Genomic DNA, 24,046 nt, shown 5'->3' with positions numbered 1-24,046 from the left:
CCGAATTGCTCAACACGTGGGGCGTGGGGTCTGCACAGTACATCGATGTTGTCGTCAGTGGTCGGCGGAAGGTGCACGTGCCCGTCGACCTGGGACCGGACCGCAGCGATGCACGGATGCACGCCAAGACCGTAGGATCCTACGCAGTGTCGTAGGGGACCGCACCGCCACTTCCCAGCAAATTAGGGACACTCTTGCTCCTGGGGTATCGGCGAGGACTATTCGCAACCGTCTCCATGAAGCTGGGCTACGTTCCCGCACAACGTTAGGCCGTCTTCCGCTCACGCCCCAACATCGTGCAGCCCGCCTCCAGTGGTGTCGCGACAGGCGTGAATGGAGGGACGAATGGAGACGTGTCGTCTTCAGCGATGAGAGTCGCTTCTGCCTTGGTGCCAATGATGGTCGTATGCGTGTTTGGCGCCGTGCAGGTGAGCGCCACAATCAGGACTGCATACGACCGAGGCACACAGGGCCAACACCCGGCATCACGGTGTGGGGAGCGATCTCCTACACTGACCGTACACCTTTGGTGATCGTCGAGGGGACACTGAATAGTGCACGGTACATCCAAACCGTCATCGAACCCATCGTTCTACCATTCCTAGACCGGCAAGGGAACTTGCTGTTCCAACAGGACAATGCACGTCCGCATGTATCCCGTGCCACCCAACGTGCTCTAGAAGGTGTAAGTCAACTACCCTGGCCAGCAAGATCTCCGGATCTGTCCCCCATTGAGCATGTTTGGGACTGGATGAAGCGTCGTCTCACGCGGTCTGCACGTCCAGCACGAACGCTGGTCCAACTGAGGCGCCAGGTGGAAATGGCATGGCAAGCCGTTCCACAGGACTACATCCAGCATCTCTACGATCGTCTCCATGGGAGAATAGCAGCCTGCATTGCTGCGAAAGGTGGATATACACTGTACTAGTGCCGACATTGTGCATGCTCTGTTGCCTGTGTCTATGTGCCTGTGGTTCTGTCAGTGTGATCCCAGGAATGTGTCAATAAAGTTTCCCCTTCCTGGGACAATGAATTCACGGTGTTCTTATTTCAATTTCCAGGAGTGTATCTTCGCCTTTTGTTTGGTGTGGTACACACAAAGTACATGTCGTGTCACTAACAACGTATACCAAGTTTTATGGACGTGACATTTATGTTCACGAATGAGTACAATCAGAGGCGACTTATCCAAGTGGCAGGGGCCCCAGACTGTACCACATATTTGTACGGGGATAATGAAATATTAGCAGGTTTGATCAGAAAATAATAGTGTTGTGTAAGAGTATGAGGCCCTGATTGCGTAGTTCTTTTAAAGCACATAAAATTCCGTATATTTCCGAACGTTTCAAGACTATGTTCATCGAAATTTTAATAACTAGTATTTCACTTATTACAAACTGATACAACAGTTGTATTTACATGTTCTGTTTTACTTGGGTCTGCAGACCTTTACTACGTTCTCGGGCCACAATGGGAGAGGCTACCCAAAATTTCCAAAGATATTCCCGTAAAAATCAGAACACTTACTCTCCATCTTAAGTTCCATCGTCACTTGTACAGCAGCCCCCTCGTGCTTGTTTTCAATGTTACAGCGATTTTCCAATTTGTGGGTGGAGTTCTGGAATTCTGCTGGCTGAATAGTGTTCAAAATTAGTTTCCGCTCTATTTGAATCTCTTTCATGTAGTCAAAACGCCGCGCTTTCAACGTTAATTTTGCTCCACCCAGCAGGGCACAGAGGATCCATGCGGAACAGCGGTGTCAGTTGGGTTGCCTGCTCAGTAAGTGTTCAGCGCCGAGACTACGTTAAGCTAAAGCCATAGCTTCGGTCTGGACTACGGAGGGCGAAACGGTTTCCGATCTATTATGAATTACTTATCACATGTGCGGAAATATAGCGTTGCTTGGTATCATTCCACCGGCCGTGTATTTATGCAGGCTACACGGCCTGAAAAGCAGATCCGACCAGAGAGTCAACTGACAGGTCCACTTCTGGCTCTAGCGACCAACGTTCTAGTTACGAAAATGCCAACGGACAACAGACTGCAACGGCAGCCGCTCGTCCACCAGTTCATCACTTTGCGATTGGACTTAGAAGAATTTCTTCGAAGTATCTACTAACCGTTTAGGACTTTGATTCAGAATGGCACTTGTCAAATATTGTATCTGAGGGCGTATCTGTGCCCAACGATAATTTAGTATTATACACTCATCCTCATAAACTAAGAATTGCAGAAAGTGGTGCCACACAATGGGACACTACACAAAACTGGCGCTAACAGCATAGACACATAGGGAACATACACGACACAGATCTGTAAGTCCACGGTATTGGTGATAAGTTGAGAAAACCGTCCCGAAACACATGTGCTACAAAACGCCACTGTCGCCTGCGCATGTACCCCAACATCAATATGGGATATGATCACCATGAGCACGTGCACAGGCCGCAAAACGGGTTGGCATACTCTGGATCAGGTGGTCGAGCAGCTGGTGGGGTATAGTCTCCCATTCTTACACCAGTGCCTGTCGGAGCTCCTGAAGTGCCCTAGGGGTTTGATGATATGCACCGATACGTCGACCGAGAGCATCCCAGACGTGCTCGATGGGCTTTAGGTCTGGAGAGCAGGCAGGTCACTCCATTCGCCTGATATCTTCTGTTTCAAGGTACTCCACCGCGATGGCAGCTCGGTGCGGTATCATCCATCAGGACGAAGGTGGGACCCACTGTACCCCTGAAAAGGCGGACATACTGGTGCAAAATGACGTCCCGATACACCGGACCTGTTACTGTTCCTCTGTCAAAGACACGCAGGGGTGTACGTGCACCAATCATAATCCCACCCCACACCATCAAACCACGACCTCCATACAGGTCCCTTTCAAGGACATTAAGGGGTTGGTATCTGGTTCCTGGTTCACGCCAGATGAAAACCCGGCGAGAATCACTGTTCAGACTATACGTGGACTCGTCCGTGTACATAACCTGGGACAACTGTTCCAATCACCATGTACTGTGTTTTAGACACCAGGCTTTACTGGCTTTCCTGTGACCAGGGGTCAGTGGAATGCACCTTGCAGGTCTTCGGGTGAATAAATCATGTTTGTTCAGTCGTCTATAGACTGGAGACAACTGTTCCAGTGGCTGCGGTAAGATCTAGAGGAAGGCTACCTGCAATAATCCGTGGCTGTCTGCGGGCACTGATGGTGAGATATCGGTCTCCTCGTGGTGCTGTACACTTTGGACGTCCCGTACTGTAGCGCCTGGACACTTTTCATGTCTGCTGGAATCGTTGCCATAATCTTGAGATCACACTTTGTGGCACACGGAAGCCCCGTGCTACGACCTGCTGTGTTTGACCAGCCTCCAGTCGCCCTAGGTTCCTAACCCTCATAACGTCATCAATATGTGTTCCTTGAGCCATTTTCAACACACAGTCATCATTAGCACATTTGAAAACATCTGCACACTTACTCGCTGCACCGTACTCTGACATGCACCAACACACCTCTGCGTATGTGGACTGCTGCCAGCGCCACCGTGCAACGACTGCAGGTCAAATGCACTGCATGGTCATATCCCGAGGTGATTTAAACCCACAAACCGCCCACCAGAGCGTTGTTTCACCATGTATCAGCATTATCCTTAATTTATGAGCTTGAGTGTATGTAACTGATTCCGCAGTAAATAGTGTGAACTTTGAACAGTTGCTCTTTAATTGTGTTAGTCAGAGCCATCTTAGTAGAACTTACAGTCACTTCTACGTGTTGAGAGATATTTGAGAACTTCCTGTCTTAGAGTATATCCTATCAGCTTGGTACGGTATTTTCGGTTTTTATATCCCATCTCTATCATATTCTACTCGGACCAATGCCTGTAGGAAGTGATCTGTGGAGTATGTGTTTTATTTGATCCTAACTTTCCCTTTACAATCAGCAGCCTCTGTATGATGAACACTCCCTGTATTTCATGCAATCCATTCTGTAAGTTCGACTGTGCTCTAAGGCGGGTTTTTTGCTGTCCCTGAGCTTAGAAACGGGCGGCTGAACTGCTGGAATGCACAGAACAATAGCAGGGGTGAGGACCGAAGAACAAGAACAGATATGGCGGCAGAGGACCCAAGCCCCATCTGTATCGACGTACGTGACTTGGAGCGCGTAGGTGGGGCGATCTTTCCCACTGAATTCGTTGGCGAATGTTTCCGTTGGTTGCTGGATGTTCATGGTAGAAGGTTACGGATATTTCTAGAAGATCTGAAGGTGAAAACGGGCGAACAATGGATCCGTAAAGCACGCTTTTGACGCAAACTGATTAGACCGTTTCGTTGCGCCCTGAAACTAGGCCTGAGATTGGGTGGAATGTGCGCCAAAAAGTGCTTTCTCTTGGGGGTATTTAGGAACGAACGGTAACCAGTCGAAGACGGGACGAGCTGCTTTATGGATGCGTTGGAGACGCTGCTGGCCAGAGGGGTCTCGCTGAGCAGCTGTGCCACGAGGCACTGGCGGTGGGGTGTGTGCAACCGGTTGCTGGCGTACTGTTACTTAGGTCACGTTCGAAGCTTCGTAGTAGCCAATAGTTATGCGTATCAAACTCCTTCCAAATACCTGAAGTCTTTGCCACGTGTGTCGTAAGCTAAATACTTTACACCGTTCTGTTTTAGGTTGGCCAGTGTGTTCATCCTCTTGCTTCAATGGCTGTACTAATGTTGTGTCACCGCCAGACACCACACTTGCTTGGTGGTAGCCTTTAAATCGGCCGCGGTCCCGATGGTTCACTGACTTCTACGCTCTCATTTGCCGAGACGATAGTTAGCATAGCCTTCAGCTACGTTATTTGCTACGACCTAGCAAGGCGCCATTATCAGTTACTATTGATGTGGTGAACTATTTACCGTCAAAACCGACGTTCGTCATTAATGGATTAAAGTTAAGTATTCCACCAGCTATGTCAGTTTTTCTAAACTCTAATTTCCTTGTCCTGTTCCAGACCTCACGCCAGCCTGCGTGAGCTAAAACGCGTGCCTTTCGGCCTCCTCTAGCAACGCGGTATTGGCTCTCCTGCCAACCTCAACAACTAACATTCGCTTCTCTTTCGCTCCGCTCTTGTCCGGCGCAAATCGGTTAACGAAAGTGTAAATTTATCAGCACTGCGAATCTCTGTAAGTGAATAACAGCATCTTTCTCTCTTGTTCTTTGCCCTCAGCAACGTTAATCTCTGTTGTAGAATGTTGGACCACATACAAGCTTATAAAATCCTTTCCCGTGTTCCCGTAGAGGCTGCCTCCGATGCTGATCACTTTCTGCTAAGTTATTGTCTACTCCTTATTTCGTAAGGGCCAATAGCATTTAAGAACATTGTTTGAGTTGCAGTTCTGATTTTCTTCGCGTACTATTAACTGACAATAAATCCAATGGTTTGATTTCAATCTTTTACTTCAAGTATCGCACGTCATTTTCAGCTGCATAAGGCAATACATTAAGAAATATTTTAGGTACGTCTAAACATTGTTTCCGCAAGGCCATACTATGCTGTTTGTGTCCGTTATGTTATATCAAAGAAACTGTTTCACTTGTTTTCAGGGCAGAAATTCATTCTGCTTTAACCACAGTGTGGCGATTGCACTTATGGTGTACAACACCATCATCAGAGGACGTGTAAAAAGAAAAATAGGAATTATTGATTAAGTGTAACACTATCACACTTTTGTCCATTTTCAATCAAAAATGTAGATTAAGTTCAAAAGTTTAAAATCAGAGAGCTCCTTGTTACCGAACTTAAAATGACAGCCGGCGCCTTACAATATTTTAAGTGTTGGAGTACGCTGAGGCCGAGCAAACCTTGTAGTTAATGTGTACCCTACAACAGACCACAATGCAGCAAATTTTATTTTCAGGAAGACGAAGAAATCGCAAGGGCTAGTAGGCTACATTCAGGAGTAATTACCATGTTGTTTTCCGCCAGGAATTTCTCACAATGAGCGGAGGGTGTGCAGGTGCATTATGACGTTATAGCAACCAGTCTTTCAGACAATGAGTGGAGGGTGTGCAGGTGGATTATGACGCTATATCAATCAGTCTCTATTCTCCCATCTCTCAGGACGTTTGTGTCTAACGTCTTTCCTCAATCTCGTGAAAACTTTGCAGCAGAACTTCCTTGTTACTGTCTGACCATACGGAAGTAATTCCTTACGGAATATGTCAATGTGTCGGAAGTGCACGACATTTTTGGTGTTCTAGTACCGACTGTACCTGCCCTCTGTTCGTCTCTGCCCATTCAGGACGTGTGAGCGCTCTGGTGGGGCGAACACAGTTGGAAGGTGTCGGCCTGGCGCGTGGAGTGCGGTTGACGCCATCATGCCAGGTGGAGTTTACCTGTCAGCTACTCGACTGTTGAGGGATGCGAGCCTGCTCTGGGAAGTTTTGGATGCCCATATTGTGGACTATATACGGAGAGGCCTTTTTTGTAATGGGCAGTAACTTTGTTCTCAATCTATACGTGAACCTTATCTCGTCTCTTTCGGGCCTACTTGCTATTTGTGTCGTTCCTCCGTTCCACTGTAGTGAGCCAAAGGTGCTCGTTTGTGTTTTCATGCTTGCCTGTGTCTGGCAGATTTTCTGAACATGTATTCGCCATTTGTGGCGAAAATGTATTACAGGTCCCTCGCAGACCAAGAGAAAGCTTTGACTTTAATAAAGGTGTAAATCAAGGCGATAGTCTCTCCACTGTCCTATTCAATATAGCCCTGCATAGTGTAGTAAATAAAATCAACAGAAGAGGCACCATATTTATGAAAACTAGCCAGATATGTGCATACGCTGATGACATTGCTATAGCAGGAAGAAATACCGGGCAATGGAAACAGAATCCTTAAAAATTGGTCTCATAGTAAATGAAAACAAAACAAAATATATGCTAATGTCACAATCTGAGGCCAGAAGAACCCCTAAAAACCTAAACAGCAATGGCAAATACTTCAAAGGAATGTCCTCTCTCAACTACTTGGCAGCCCTAACAACAAACGATAACAGTATTGGAAAGGTTATACGGGCATGAATACAAGCAGGAAACAGAGCCTACTTTGCAAATATGCAACTATTCAAAAATAGCCTTGTTACAAGAAAAACAAAATTGCTAATATGTAATTCCCCAGTCCGCCCAGTTATCACATACGGGTCAGAGGTATGGACGTTGACAGAACACGATAAAAATGCACTAAGAACCATTGAGCGGAAAATACTACTCAAAATCTATGGGCCAATAAGGGAGGAAGAAGGCTGGAGAATACGCTACAATGCCGAGTTACAAGAGTTAATACAGGGCAGGGACATAGGAAAATTTGGGAAATCACAGCGAATACGATGACTAGGATACTCTGAGAGAATGTCAGAGGATAGAATTCCAAAGAAAATGATGAAAGGTGTGATCCATTCAGCTAAGCGAAATGGGAGACCTAGAAGAAGATGGATCGACGAGGTAATAATGGATATCACCAGTATGGAAACCGGAGGTGGAAAACAGCAGCAAATAACCGAGAAGTGTGGAGGAAGATTGCTGAAGAAGTCAAGGTTCACCAAGGGCTGTAGCGCTACTGAAGAAGAAGAATGTATTACATTTCAAATTTTGTTCTCTACTAGCCACGTTACGGAGCAGCGTGTGCACAAGTCGTGCTTTCTGTCATACAAGTCTTTGTATATCTGCCGTGATTCTTTTATGTCATGCTTGTTACTCTTCTTCAAAGTCTATTATGTTTTATTAAAGCAGTGTTCAGGGGACTTACTGTTATGGTTAACTGCGAACTACCTGCCTCACGTATTTTTTGTGGCTTGTGTTTTTGCGTTTATTCAGTGCCACGCAGCTTTAACTCACTGATGGTTTGGCATTTCATTAGAACAGTATTTAACGTTTAGTTGTTGCCCAGTTCGCTTTATTCATTGCTCTCCTGTATTTTAACGCTTTCAGAGTATGTCAAACTTATTTTATGCACTAATTTTTTATTTAACTAGAATGCTGCTTCATTCTGTCTACATGTCTGTGTTACAGGACAGATTAGTCGTTATTTAATGAATTATTTATCACAAATCTCATTGTATGCTTTGATCGATCTGGCGACATTCAGGGTGAAAAACGAATCTGTTTTGGTTTGGTTAGGTAGCTGATCAGTCCGTATTACTTGTCATTTGCTATTTTCCGAACTAGTCGCCTGTGTGATAATTAGCTTGCCACTTGTTTATTTACCGTTGCGACTCATCAGGCTTAGTTAATTCCGTCTGTACATTTGGTCGGCTTCTGCCGCTGTTTATTTTCCTGTCACATCTGAAATTAAGCGCTTGGCTCGCTTTGGCGATTTATATGTCAGTTGTGAATGATTTAATGCAACTGATTTCTTCTAAATTCTGTTTGACTTAATCTAAGAAACACCGTCTATAGACGGGCTTTGGTATAAGTTTAACCTGCTGTTTTTCTCCTCCATTACTCTATAAAACTGTCTGTGTTTAAAGTCGTCGACAATAGTTACTAATTTCAGTAAGCACTGTAATGTTATGGCTGTCTACCGCTAATTCTGTTAGCCCTGTATTTGTAGTAAATGCTCTTGAGATTCTTTGTAGTATAAATCTGTACAGTTAAGGCCGATGAAACATAATTCTTAACGAAGATTGTATGTAAAATTGTATTACTTAAAATGGCTTCGCCATGGTTGACGCTTATCAATGGGCCTTAAGCCTTTTGTGCAATTGCTCAGTCAATTAACGTTCTTGAATACTCTGTTAACGAGCAACGCCGAAGGACTGTTAACAGTTTTGTAAAAACTGCTTATTACTTTAAACATTTGATGATTTCATTTTGGCCCTTCAAAGTGGGGCGGCCTTTGTTGCTTTTAATTGCCATCTTGTTCTCGCACATTTCAAGGGTTATAGTTAGCTGTATTGTTTTTTCATTATAAAAGCTTTAATTTTTTATTGTTACTAAAGCACTGTTCAAGTTCTGGTAATTTATGTACCTTTCCACTCCCCAACAAGCTCCCTACTACTTATGGGGTAAAAATTAGGGCGTTTTTCTGGTCCCCGGAGATTATGATGTCTCCCACTACGAAAACTGCAGTTTAGTTTCAGGAACATGACCTGACTCTCATGGTTCATCGGCAGTTAAGACCCTGGACAGAAAAGTTGGATCATTTTGAACTGTTGTTTGCTGTTAGCGCCGATGGTGTCCTTGGTCGGCATTCACTTCGCGCAGTATTCGATTCATCAGCTACATTTTGTTGACATGTCCCGAATGAAATTTCCACCTTTTCACAGACATCAAGGACTGCCTGCCTACTCTCCTTTTTGATGATTTAACGCACTTTCGCAACAGTTTCCAGAGTTTTGGGTGACCGTGGTCGGACCGAGTGTTTTGTCTGCCTCCACAGATTCACGGCCATCTGTAAATTGATTAAACCACTAAAATGTTCTTGCATGGCTCGAAGCTCGCTCACCAAAAGCTTCCCTCAGCATGAATACAGTTTTGCAAAGCCTAAAATAGAACTGAATTTTCTCATTTTGAACCTACTGAAGGGCGATGTGTTTTACCTGTTAAAACCATTAAACGGCCAAAGTAACATAAAATATTTCAACAGATTTTTCTGTCATCTTCAGGTCTTAAAAATCTTTTCGTTGTGAAACATGATCATTTTACACTGAACCTCAAGCACAAGATGTCAAGTGTATAAAATTCTGAGAGTCATTTGTACCTCACACACCATTTAAAATGGATTCACACGGTTTAGAATATGTCCAGCATAAGTAAACAGATGTGCTGTTGTATACCGTGTTTGTATGATGTAACAAGCCTCTGTGAGCAATATGCATTTGGACATGGCCTGTTGCACAAGGCGCGATGACAAACCTTTTATAATGTGCTGACTTTTATCCACTTAACATCTTGTGCATGATGTTCAGCGTAAAATGAACATGTCTTACAACGAAAAGATTTTTAAGACCTGAACCTGACAACGAAGTCTGTTGAAACCGGTTGCCTTAAATAAAGAAATATTTTAAGCGATCTTGGCTGTTGAATGGTTATTAACACTTGAAACAGAACTTAATGCAGATCCTTTGTTTCTTCAAGTGAGCCATTTCGAAATTCGAGGACACGGCACAAAGATATCAGCAACAACGTGTACAAAGAAATCAGCAACAACGTTCACACATGTGCACTCACAATGACACCACGAGGCAGACTGTCAGTTGAAAGACGAATAGAGGCGCTTACAAATGGAATTTTGTACTGCTGATTATTTTGGCGCGATTTTCAAATTCTCAGGAATTTTAGGTAGCGCCTGTTGTTGTCGACAGATGTTTGCTTTACATTTTTTAAGTTTTCGTTTGTAAAAGCTATTAGTAACGGTCACTAGACTTCACTAGGGTAGTTGGTGTTCAGTGCTGTTACTCGATGTGGTGCGAGATACAAGAGCCATAAGCGACTTCAAATACTGAGTGATTACTGATGAACACGGAGACAGTTTCATCAGCGCCTGGCAGAGTTTGAAAGGGGCCAAATTCGGGGGTCTCCATTTGATCGGCTGGTCGAGCAGTGCAGTATTCAGATTTTTATGCGGATAAAAGAAGTGTGCAAGTGCGAGATTAGAATTCAGGGAGAAAGGCTATCAATCATAAGATCTGGTGATGACGTTGCTATCCTCAACGAAAGGGAAGAAGAATTACAGGATCTGTTGGACTAAACGGACAGGCAAATAGGTACAGAATATGGATTGAGAGAAAATCGAAGAAAGACGAAAGTAATTAGAAGTAGCAGAAATGAGATCAATGAGAAACTTAACATCAGAATAGGACACCACGTAGTAGACGAAGTCAAGGGATTCTGCTGCCAAGACAGAAAATTAACCTATGACGGACGGAGCAATGAGGACATAAAAAGCAGCCTAGCACTGGCAGAAAGGACATTGCTGGTCAAGAGACGTATGCTAGTATTAAACATAGGACTCAATTTGAGGCAGAAATTCCTGAGAACGTACGTTTGGAGCACAGCGTTGTATGGTAGTGAAACGTAGACTGCGATAAAACCGGAAAAGAAGAGAATCGAAGCGTTTGGGCTATAGTGTTGCAGAAGAATGCTGAAAATTGGGTGTACTTATAAGGTAAGGAATGAAAAGGTTCCGCGCTGAATCGACGAGGAAAGGAGTATATGCAAAACAACGACAAGAAGAAGGGACTGGATGGTAGGACATCTGTTAAGACATAAAGGAATAATTTCCATGGTACTAGAGGAAGCTGTAGAGGGCGAAAACTGTAGAGGAACCAAGAGATTGAAATACCTCTAGCAAATAATTGAGGGTGTAGGGTGTAAGTGCTGCTACGTAGGACTACATGGTAGGGTTTAGGGTGTAAGTGCTGCTACGTAGGACTACATGGTTACATGAGGGCAGGCATAGGCTTTGTCGAGGTTCTGGCCGACACGGCTGACCACCACAAGGGAGCATCGTCGTATTGTGCCCCGAGCATATCGCAAGCCCTTTACATCTGTGTCTGGCATGCGAGATCAAGCAACACTGTGTGTCATCGTGAACCAATGGCACGAGACTTGCAGCAGCCATGCGTGGGCTGTCTTTAACACCGTAATGTAGGCGGCGGCGCTTGGAGTCGCGCCGTGACCGGCAAGCAGGGACTGCCGATGAATACGTCACGTTGTGTTCAGCGGCGAATTGCGGTTCTCCACTACTCCAGATGACCACTGTCTCGGTGAGTACGACGATGGCCTGAGGTGACGTCTGGTTCTTCCACTGTTTTGGATAGACACAGGGATGTTACCCCTGCTGTCACGGTGTGTGTGTTGGGGGGGGGGGGGGGGGGAGGGATACGTCGCGTATGACCTGAGGCCGTGGCTGGTATCGATTGAAGGGATTCTGACTGCACAAACGTACGAGATCCTGCATATTCATGTGTTACCTCTCATTGCGGTGCCACTTTTCAGTAGGACAATGCTTGTCCACATGTACCTATATGAACCGTCTGTGGGATGTTGAGGACTCCTGTGGCCAGAAAGATACCATATGTGTATCCAATGTAACATGTGTCGGTCCAGTTCTGACAACTCAATTCCAGTGCCAGTATCTGGGGTACAAAGAACCAATTACAACAGTTTGCCTCAAGAGGAGGTACATTAGCTTTATGATACTCTTCCCAATCGAATCTGTGTATGCACCCAGGCCATAAGGGATGAATATCAGACTGACAAATGAAATCTTACTGCCACATTAAGTTTGACTCGATTCCGTAATCACGGAAATAACATTACACGCCGTCTCAAACCATGAAGTTTCATTTTATTTCGTACTCCTCCTCTGCTGGGTGCTTCACTGTTTTTCAGTCAGTATACTCGTGACATGATACCCCTAAAAAACAGAAGCGCTTCTTGCTGAACTGGTGCTCGCAGTCCATCAGTGATATGGGTCCCGAGCGGCACAAAACTGGCTCTGGTTCCCCTAAAGAAGGCACTGCTTGCTGCGTCCCGTTTGCTGCATGTTCTGCATCTTCCTTTAATACTCCACAGCCACCGTAGGATGTCTGAAGGAGGCTTCACAGCGTCTCAAGATTCTTCTACCTGTTCCGTTCATGGTGGATGCTCGGAAAGAATGATTGTCAGTATCTTCTCAAAAATGAAATTATATGATCGTGTGGCATTATTGGCCGGGAAAGTTGGGCCGCCGTGTTGCAAGTCTTATTTCAGGTGACGCCACATTGGGACTTGCTTGTCGGTGAAGATGAGATGATGATGATGATGATGATGATGATGACAACACCTAGCCCACGGCCGGCCGCTGTGGCCGAGCGGTTCTAGGCGCTTCATTCCGGAACCACGTGGCTGCTACGGTTCGAATCCTGCGTCGAGCATGGATGTGTGTGATGTCCTTAGGTTAGTTAGGTTTAAGTAGTTCTAAGTCAAGGGGACTGATGACCTCAGATGTTAAATCCCATAGTGGTTAGAGCCATTTGAACAATTTGAACCCAGTCCACGGGAGGAGGAAATCTCCAACCAGGCCGGGAATCGAACTCGGGTGCGCTGCATGGTAGGCAAACACGTTACCAGTCAGCCAAGCCGGCGCAGACCCTCTGGAAATAACTGCAAAATTCAGAATTGGGATTAAAATTCCGGGTGGGAGGATACCAATGAATAGATCTGCTGATTCTAGAGCAACCCCTTGTGAAAAGGAGAAAGTTACAGAACCTGCTAAATGAGAATCTATAGTTTCGTGATCTCAGAACAGGGATTAAGGGTAAAAAAAGAAAGAAAAACCGAAGTACTGAGGAGCAGAAGAAACGCGATTAGCAACAAACCTAACATCAAAGTTGGGATACACGCCCCAGGTGCAATCAAGGAATTTTGTGTTAACTTATTCTTACGACGGTTCTTGGTACAATAAAATTATAATAAATGAAAAAAACACTAAACTGCTTATGTTCTACAGGATTAATTTATTGCGTTGACTGGTTTTCGCCTTACAAGGTCATCATCAGTTGTTAATATGAAGTTAATTTATGTCTCGCCCTTAAGTTTTGCAGATCAGTGTATAGGCTTTCCCAACCGATGAGTCGCGAAGGTAACTGTGTGGCTAGTGTTATGGAGTGAGTTCTGGATTTCTTCTTTTTTTATCCAGACATCTAAAATTGAAAGGGTCTGTAATACAATACATTTCACTTTGTAACATAATCTGCAATAATTTCTAAGCAACTACGAAACAGTCTCTTAAAAGTCAGCGCCTGTAATGACGATCAACTGTCAGTTCTTCTTCCAGTGATTCTACCGAAGGCAAAAAAAAGTGGTTTGCCTTACTCGTTGTCCTTCGTGAAAACATGATAAAGAACGCCCTGGTCAGTTGGTCAGATTCAGTGTAAATACTGCCGAAGTAGGTAGTGGTCCAAAATTTTATTTCTATTTTGTGGGGGACTTAATTCTTGTGAAAGGCAACCTAAATAAACTTCCCGGATCTGCTGAGTAAAATTAAGGTTCTCTTCACGAGGACGAGCTTTACGTCTAAACGTCTAACCTACAGTGCTGAATATCTTAATATGATCACAGCGTGCCAACTTCTTTTGACGAATGTCCTACGCGTGTTCTGTCTAAACAGCGAGAATAAAGGTTAAGTATACAGATGGACGGCTGACTGTTGAAATCTACACCTGCAATCAAAATAACAGTGACTGACAGTTGTTGAGGGGGCAGCTGCCAAACCTTTACCAATGAGAGAACGAAACTGGCTACGTCGTCGCTTCTATTCAGGTCCGCCACATCCCCTGCACTGCTGCCGGTATCACAGTCAGTTGCAGATGATGCTTGTGGCCGATAACCGCTTAACTGCTAAGATTCGCTTTCGTTGTTTCTGTGTGCAGCATCTGTAATTTAACCGACAGAATTTCTGAAACTTTATGTGATAGTGTACAGAAAAATTATAAGACTATTACAATCGTTCAAAGAGAACTCAATAATATAATTTAACAGAGGACTGTGTGAATAAATTCAGTACGAGACCACACTGCTGTTTCGCATTCTTCCTGTCTGTGTAAAGGGGTTATGGGACTGAGTGCCTTGGCGAGTGCGAGTATCGCTTGAGGATGAATCGATACAGTGCTCGCCTCGATGATCAGACAGCCTTTTCTCGTTACTGAATATCCGAATCAGTGGGATCTCAAAACAATAAATGACATTTAACCATTTACTAGAACAGTGACTTATTTTCTTTGTCACGTGAATGATGAATAGTTTTAGAATCTTAAGTAACATATGCTTTGTTAGTGACGTAATTGCTCAAAAATCAAAATGCGTAGCATCTGTTATTGCAGAACTAAATCAAATAAATTTGTTAAACAATGGAAATGTCAACAATGTAGGAAAAGACATTTTGCTACTTACCGTCAAGAAGACACGTTAAGTTGCAGACAGTCACAATTAAAAGACACTTACACACAGCTTTCGACCACAGCCGCCATCAGCAAAAGAGAAACACACACCATTCGTATACACAAACAAGCACACCTCGCACACACGTGACCGCAAACTCCGACAGCGCGGGCCAGAGTGCATTTAGCTGATGAAGGCCGCGGCTGAAAGCTTTGTTTAAGTGTCTAATTGTGCCTGTTTGCAACATAACGTGTCTCCTTTAGGGTAAGTAGCAGTCTGTCTTTTCCTAAATTGTTCAAATAAATTTGTGTTACGCATTACATCACATATTATATTGAGGTGACAAGATAAGTTAAAAACTGGGAGTACATATTGCTGAGAAGAGGCTCGCCGTTTATCGGTGGTGGACAGGCAAACATACCCTGCTGATAGCAAAGAACACTATGCGTGCTACGTCTCTTTTCCTGCATGTTCCACATCTTCATCACTATTCCACAGCCGCCGTAGCGTGTATAAAGGAGGCAGCATAGTGTAACAGATTTTCGTTCCTACATGTTCCAGTCATGGCTGGTACTAAGAAAGAGAATCTCGGTACTCTCTAGAAATAAGAGAAGTCCAATTGCAATTTCCGGTCGAAGGATATCAATGAAAAGATTCGCCGATGACATTGAAATCCTCTGTGAAAGTGAGAAAGAATAACGAACCTACTGATTATAGTGCATGATTTGCTGATCTCAGAACATGGATAGAGAGTAAACCAAAGAAAACGAAAGCATTGAGGAGCAGTCGAAATCAGATAAGCTTCAAACTTCAAGCCAACATTGGGGACCACTTAACAGAGGAAGTGAAGGAATTCGATTTTGGAAGCACAATAAAGCACAGAGGCTGCATTAATTCAATCGGAAGATTTAGGACGAAAAAAGAAATAAAACTTTTCATATCACTACAATTTCTCCAATTCCATCCTCCCAGTCATTACGTGAGATGTAAGATGAGTAAGTCTCGTGACTCTCATTGGAATGTGGACTTTTGTAACAAATTAATTACAAAAGGAAAACACAATATTGTGCTAGTTCTACAGCAATACTGTAGAAGATATACAATATTGTGCTTTTCATTTATAACTAGCAGTTCCCGGACAAGGTGCTGTGGTTCGGTGCGGTAAAACGGAAAAGTAAGGAAAGAGAAGACTCACGTTTCGAACGTGTACACGAATTGGACATACCGTCCTAATCTCCTCCTCCCCCTCGTCTGACCATCTGGTCATTCCCCGCCCCTCCCCCCCTCTTTTTGTCCATATCACCCTCCTTAACTCTCTTTCTCTGTCCATCGCCTCCTCCGCCCTCTCACTGACCATCTTTTCCTCCCACCTCTCCATCACCTCCTGCCCCCTCTTTCTGTCTATCGTCTCTACCCCTTTCTCTCTCTATCGCTGCCCCCCCCCCCCTCTCTCTCTCTCTCTCTCTCTTTCTTTCTCTCTCTCTCTCTCGGTGTTTGCTCTTTCGGACGTGTCCGAAAGAACTGATGACCTGCAGCCGTCTAGAACGAACTTAGAATTATATTAATACCTTCAATAAAAAATATTGAGACTCAGTTCTGCACCGTTAGGAGTAAAAATTCTGAAAAATTGTTTCTGAGACGTAATTTAATTTGCACAAAAAATGTTCCATCCAAATTTTATGTCTGTGGGACCAATGCTATAGACTGGGCGTTCATTCTCAGAACGTAGCCGGCCAGTGTGGCCGAGCGGTTCTAGGCGCTTCAGTCTGGAACAGCGCGACAGCTACCGTCGCAGGTTCGTATCCTGCCTCCGGCATGGATGTGTGTGACGTCATTAGGTTAGTTATGTTTAAGTAGTTCTAAGTTCTACGGGACTGATGAGCTCAGATGTTAAGTCCAATAGTGCTCAGAGCCATTTGAACCTCAAAACCTACTGCGTTGCTTCCCCAGAAATTACAGTAATAGCAATTCAGCCCTTTAGGTGTTAAATTTTACAGAAACATTTTCTTAATGAGAACATACGGTGAATAATTAACATCCCACCAAATTTCATGCTTCTAGGATCAATGGTTTGCGCAGGGTGTGGATACGGCAGCACTCTTTTGACCTTCTTGCTTCTTCCATTTTGAAAAGTTGTTTCTTAGCAAGCACCTGTCTACCCATCTCCCACAGTTCCTAATAGTCCAACAAAGATCTTAATTTACTCGACTACTTTCAGCGTATTCAGGCGTTCCTGAATGTCAAGAGAAGCCAGCGGCAGTCCTCTGCTACATTTTTAAACCGTATGAACAATATTGTTTTTTCTACATTTATATTAAAGTTCCCCCTTACAAACAGTTTATTTGTAAGCAGAGTTTTACGTGCTCATTCGTTAGAGCGGTGCCGAATTAGTTTTTTTATACATTCGTTTTATCGATATGAATTAACAGAGACAGTAAGCCACAAGAATAGCCAGTACCCCAGTAGCGACTGAGTAGTGCTGCTGCATGGCGCAAGCAGCCAGCGGGGGCCAGGGCGACGTTCCACTGCTGGGGTACTGGCTATTCTTTCTTCTTTGCTGTCTCTGTTAACACACATCAGATAAAACGAATATCGAAAATTCGGGCCACTATGCTGAATGGTCACGTAAAAATCCACTTCAAAAATAGCTTTATTGTTAATGGGAAACAAACCGACGCCTTCTTCGACAATGAGCGTCGCACGAAAACCATGATGAGCAGTATCTGTTTAGGGTGATACACGTCGTAAAAACACCGTTGCAATAATCTGCAGAAACACCAGAGATAATGTGCCTCACGACTCTTAGTAGGGTCACCCGGCATAATCTTCTTAAGATAACAACTTGCAAGTATATAAATATGCTATACAAAAACTTCAGAGGTCGCATGATTTGATACGCCGTGTTTCAGGGTACGTCTCCCAGTCAGAACTAGAATTTTTTCTGGAACTTAGTGTGGCTGTCACAAATAGCGAAGCTTTGTACATTTTCATGTCGTACTTCGGAGTCTACGTGAAACTGCAGCTATCCCTGTAAGTGGGTGTAGAGGCCAGCTCCCTGCAAATTAGAACGGAAGCTCATAATGTCTTTAATGTCCTGTGGTACTGAAACCAAACTTGTTGTAGACGGGGAATTTGCTTTTAATGCCCTGCCAGCTTTATGGAACTCTGTTTCATTCACAATGAACATCATTTCGATAGAACAACTGCAAGTTACCATAAGCATGGATACACCCACACTCTTGATCCTCGTTCAACTAAGTTACTGCTCCCTCTCTAATGACGTTTTTTGTTATAATATTCAACGTGCGTCGTCGACGGTTTGCAGAGTTCAACAGTGCCGCCGTCATCTACAAACAAACGTTCGTGTACGTATGGCTCTCGGGTCAACGCATCTCTCCCTGCAGGAACGTCCACTCCAGTCAACTCCACAACAAAAGCTGTAGCCGAGAAAAACTACTATGAAACTGCCCTATGCAACGACGACCGTTGCGCTTCAGCCTTCCCACTACAAATTATGCTGTCTTTAATTTATTTTATTGAAACGTTTTTATTTGATCCTCCTGTTACTTCCCTTTAGTTTTCTTTCCATTTTCATTTTTATTGGTTATTGTTCCAATCACAATATACACTCCTGGAAATGGAAAAAAGGACACATTGACACCGGTGTGTTAGACCCACCATACTTGCTCCGGACACTGTGAGAGGGTTGTACAAGCAATGATCACACGCACGGCACAGCGGACACACCAAGAACCGCGGTGTTGGCCGTCGAAAGGCGTAGCTCCGCAGCATTTGTGCACCGCCGCCGTCAGTGTCAGCCAGTTTGCCGTGGCATACGGAGCTCCATCGCAGTCTTTAACACTGGTAGCATGCCGCGACAGCGTGGACGTGAACTGTATGTGCAGTTGACGGACTTTGAGCGAGGGCGTATAGTGGGATGCGGGAGGCCGGGTGGACGTACCGCCGAATTGCTCAACACGTGGGGCGTGAGGTCTCCACAGTACATCGATGTTGTCGCCAGTGGTCGGCGGAAGGTGCACGTGCCCGTCGACCTGGGGCCGGACCGCAGCGACGCACGGATGCACGCCAAGACCGTAGGATCCTACGCAGTGCCGTAGGGGACCGCACCGCCACTTCCCAGCAAATTAGGGACACTGTTGCTCCTGGGGTATCGGCGAGGACCATTCGCAACCGTCTCCATGAAGCTGGGCTACGGTCCCAACACAACATTAGGCCGTCTTCCGCTCACGCCCCAACATCGTGCAGCCCGCCTCCAGTGGTGTCGCGACAGGCGTGAATGGAGGGACGAATGCAGACGTGTCGTCTTCAGCGATGAGAGTCGCTTCTGCCTTGGTGCCAATGATGGTCGTATGCGTGTTTGGCGCCGTGCAGGTGAGCGCCACAATCAGGACTGCATACGACCGAGGCACACAGGGCCAACACCCGGCATCATTTTGTGGGGAGCGATCTCCTACACTGGCCGTACACCTCTGGTGATCGTCGAGGGGACACTGAATAGTGCACGGTACATCCAAACCGTCATCGAACCCATCGTTCTACCATTCCTAGACCGGCAAGGGAACTTGCTGTTCCAACAGGATAATGCACGTCCGCATGTATCCCGTGCTACCCAACGTGCTCTACAAGGTGTAAGTCAACTACCCTGGCCAGCAAGATCTCCGGATCTGTCCCCCATTGAGCATGTTTGGGACTAGATGAAGCGTCGTCTCACGCGGTCTGCACGTCCAGCACGAACGCTGGTCCAACTGAGGCGCCAGGTGGAAATGGCATTGCAAGCCGTTCCACAGGACTACATCCAGCATCTCTACGATCAGCCCCATGGGAGAATAGCAGCCTGCAGTGCTGCGAAAGGTGGATATACACTGTACTAGTGCCGACATTGTGCATGCTCTGTTGCCTGTGTCTATGTGCCTGTGGTTCTGTCAGTGTGATCATGTGATGTATCTGACCCCAGGAATGTGTCAATAAAGTTTCCCCTTCCTGGGACAATGAATTCACGGCGTTCTTATTTCAATTTCCAGGAGTGTATAATGAAATATGAGAGAGAGACCAATATACATATTCTGGAAGTTTATGTCTTCTTCCATTGCAATACTATTTCTAGAGCTCTCATAGTGTATTCTGTTTTAGAAAGATTTCGGTAGTAAGTTTTTATTTTTTACCAACTTCAGTGTGTCTGAAGACAAGTATATTTTTCAGATGGTTAAATACAAAAAAAATTGTATACTTAAATAAGACTGAGAATACTTTAAAGAACTCTACTTCTAAATGAACCTTCTTTTAATTACTTCGAACAATAAAAAATGGTTCAAATGGCTCTTAGCACTATGGGACTTAACTTCTGAGGTCATCAGTCCTCTTGAACTTAGAACTACTTAAACCTAACTAATCTAAGGAACTCACACATATCCATGCCCGAGGCAGGATTCGAACCTGCGACCGTAGCGGTCGCGCGGTTCCAGACTGTAGCGCCTAGAACCGCTCGGCCACTCCGGCCGGCTTCGAACAATAGTCTGTGCGTTATGCATACACAACAACGTCTAAGATAGCTTTGTATCATATATACACCCGGTTGAAGAATGCATGGCAGTTTGAACTCAGTATTTTTACATGACTTGTTGCACTACAGTAGAATAATAGATTCTGAAGATGGTTGTTGTACATCCGACACTGGTAATTCTGTTCAATAAACTTTGCGTTCAAGACAATTAAATAGCTTATCTAACGACATCAGTGTCAATGGGACGCTGAAACGTAAGCTTCCTTCTTTGTTTAACCAATCAGATTTCAAAGCCTTCCGGTGTAATCGCATTTCACAACTTATCAGTAAAATAGAATAAAAAACCATTTTTAGATTCGCTTTCAACAGTACTTTCACATGTTGAACAATAACTGAAATCTCGGCTCTTATTCCACTTTACTTTTCAGTATGAGGTGACATTATTTTGAAACCAAATTACAAGTGGACATTGGCAGCCTGTGTTCTTATACATGAATGTCCACGTTGTAGGAAAGTATAGAAAATAGCTGTGCAGCAGTTTTGCTGCTTACCTTTTGAATGTCATGCAGAACTCATTGCGAAGCTAGGTAGTATACTGATGTTTCCCAAGATCTCAGGGTATGAATGAGTTAGCTAAGGAACGGTGTTCCATAAGAAATTGTACAGAATCCTAGAACTGTCTCACTTTGTGGTGAGCAGAACTATTTAGTGCGTTTCTTTTAGTGAAATGATTAGATATACCTATCACAAAGTTAAGCATAAATGCACCAGAATTTTAAGAAAAGGTGAATATGTCCTGGGCAAGGTTGGGGATGTAAAAGAAGGGATCTAGTTTTTCGACTTACCTAGCAGCTTCAAAGCCATTTTAACCAAAATGCGTTGTCTTACATGATGTGGCTACTAATACTGACAAGGAAAAATCGTGAATATGTCAAGACGTTCTGATTTAAATGTCTTTGAAGCTGCCAGGTAAATCGAAAAGCTAGTGGCCTTCTTTTACATCCTTAACTCTGCCCAGGAGACGTTCGCCTTTCTTCGCTCTACGGTAGGAGCATTTTTCATTCTGGTTCCCAACTCTCACTCTACCATAATTTTGAAATTAGACCGTTATAGCTTGGCAATCGATGTAGGTTTTTGTCGACTCGTGTGACGTCTGTTTCGGTGTAGGTACCTTTGTGCTTCAAACCCTGCTGATTATATCGTGGCAACGAATAAAACTTTCACAAAACAGAAAAGCCATTAATTACATGTACTTGTCTACCTACCAAGAATTCATTCCATTCGCACGAGTTTGAAACAGAAGTGGCGCGCGTAAAAAGAAAACTTACAAAAAAAACATGTTTTTGAACGTGAAATCCGAATGATTCTGAAGACGTGTTTTCAATTTTATCGCAACAATGCATTTTTTAATTCATTTGATTCGCTTTAAACCGCTTCCGCGCACTAAATTCGCGTGAGATCGTTTTTTACGTGCTACATTTAGCTCGACTTTAGACCATGGTATCTCGACAGCAGATAAAGATTATTGGATAAAAAAACTCGTTTTGACTTTATCCAATCATCTACCTTCGTGCAAAGTTGCAAACGATTCGCCCAGATTTAAGAAACAGAAGCGGCGCACTTAAAAAAAAAAAAAAAAAAAAAAAAAAAAAAAAAAAAAAAAAACAGGATTACGTTAAACTATCACATCTCGACAACGGATAAATATTATTGCATAAAAATTTCGTTTCGGTTTTATCCATCTGTCTACCGTCGTGCAGAGTTTGAACCGATTAGTAAAAGTTTATAGAACTGGCACGCTTCGAAAACCTCTCGTAAAAACATGTTTTTGCACGCGGAATCCAAACGAAGGAAGACTATTTCAAACGGTTAAAACTTATTTTACACCAAGGTCCGATGCACTGATGGTCCAATTTTGAACCATTAGTCTCACTCCAATCCAGAATTACTTAAGAGGGACTGTTTTTGCACATAAAATCCTAAAGAGAGTGATAGTTTTCGTGTAAAACTCGAACGGTGTTCACACAAATATTGCCATTAACTAAGCATTAATTTCAGACAAATTAAAATATTTTTCAAAAGCCGGCCGATGTGGCCGCGCGGTTCTAGGCGCTTCAGTCTGGAACCGCGCGACGGCTACGGTCGCAGGTTCGAATCCTGCCTTCGGGCATGGTTGTGTGTGATGTCCTTGGTTAGTTTAAGTAGTTCTAAGTTCTAGGGGACTGATGACCTCAGATGTTAAGTCCCATAGTACTCATAGCCATTTGAATAATTTTTTACAAAAGGAATTAATCGATTTTCACAATTAGCCTGTGTGCCAGCTCCGGTTCGACGTTCATACTCTGATGAATACACTTAACATAGCTACGGTAAGACAAATGTTCGAACGGCTGTACAAATGGCCGGTGGTCGGAGCTAAATAAAAAATTTTTCACGCCACGTTCTCAGCTCAAATAGCATCCGAGCACCAAGACCCTCCCCAAACCCGATTCTGCGCGCGGCCTTTTCCGACATACTTCTTACAGCGCTACTGATGTTTCTTTCGTCTCGTATGGAATGCTAACGCCAGTATTCGACTCGTCTCTAACTGGATTCTTGTCGAGATCTCTTCCTTAATTTATTTACTTCATATTCGATGCATAGGCGGATCACAAAAGAGTTTACGTGAATCCAGCAACAAGAAACCGAAGAAACACAAAGCACAAAAAATAACGGAAAAGACTAAATAACAAGGCGCGGAATTTGAGGGTAGATACAAAAAGAAAAACGCCAAGAGGACATGTGCTTATATTGAATTTTTTCGTCATACCAGAAAAGATGTCAATACAGAAGAAGCAAAGTATACAATCGAATATCACTTATAGGGAACTAATGCCAAAATGGTGCACGACTGTGGTGTGTGTAAATACAGTTTGAACAGTCACTCACCCAGAACGAACAGTGACAGAAAGATGAGCGTCCAAGGCCTCATGGCACCCAACTCGTTCCAGCTGCTGGTAAGAATGTCATGCGTAACTGAAACGCATCGCCGGACGACTGTCCTCGAAACGCTTCAAGAGAAGCTCGCTGGGCTTGATACCGTAGACACAGGACCTAGCTAACTCTTTTAAACAGAAGTTAATGTGTCCATCAAACACTATTACTGTTCAGTAACTTGTAATAGTTTTCTGAACAGCGCTAAACCACGTGAAGGTTATTTCAAGTGGCGTGTGTCCCTTAAATTTCCGCGCTATCATTTTGACTGTGGTCTGCCGTCCGTCACCACTACGCGAGAATACGCCAACTCAGTGTTCAATCAAATCCAAGATACAACACAGGCAAGTGCCGAGCATCTGAAAGATAACCGCCCGTCTGCTTGAGGGAGACCGGCGGGCTGTGCCTAAAGAGTTCCTCGTGTGAACACGAGGCGATCGCTACGTCAACACGACACGCAGGTAACGCAGCAAGCCGCTACCGCTGTGTAGAGAGGAGAGTCGCGCAGCGGCTGCCGTGCCGTTACTGGCAGCAGGCGGCGACCCACTGCGCTTCAAACACAGCCGCGCCGCTCGGCGCATGCGCCTTGGCTACTCCGCGCGACTGTCAAAGCCCCCTACAGAGAGACGATCTGATTTGTTCGGCCCGGCGGAATCAC

The 24,046-nt window shown here is 44.4% G+C and overlaps 1 protein-coding gene across 1 annotated transcript in view; it reads right to left on the bottom strand.

Moving 5' to 3' along the window:
• LOC126281174 (zwei Ig domain protein zig-8-like) overlaps positions 1-23,762 on the bottom strand; it is a 338,900-nt gene extending 315,138 nt beyond the window's left edge. Inside the window, exon 1 of the mRNA XM_049979860.1 lies at positions 23,344-23,762. Within this exon, the coding sequence (XP_049835817.1) occupies positions 23,344-23,386 (43 nt within the window). The 5' untranslated portion in view covers positions 23,387-23,762. The remainder of the gene's footprint in view (positions 1-23,343) is intronic.
• Between the last annotated feature and the right edge of the window lie 284 nt (positions 23,763-24,046).

This window comes from Schistocerca gregaria, chromosome 7, assembly GCF_023897955.1.
Source record: "Schistocerca gregaria isolate iqSchGreg1 chromosome 7, iqSchGreg1.2, whole genome shotgun sequence".
Lineage (NCBI taxonomy): Eukaryota > Metazoa > Arthropoda > Insecta > Orthoptera > Acrididae > Schistocerca > Schistocerca gregaria.
Note: the sequence above shows the minus strand (reverse complement) of the source record. Positions and strands in the feature narration are given on the sequence as shown.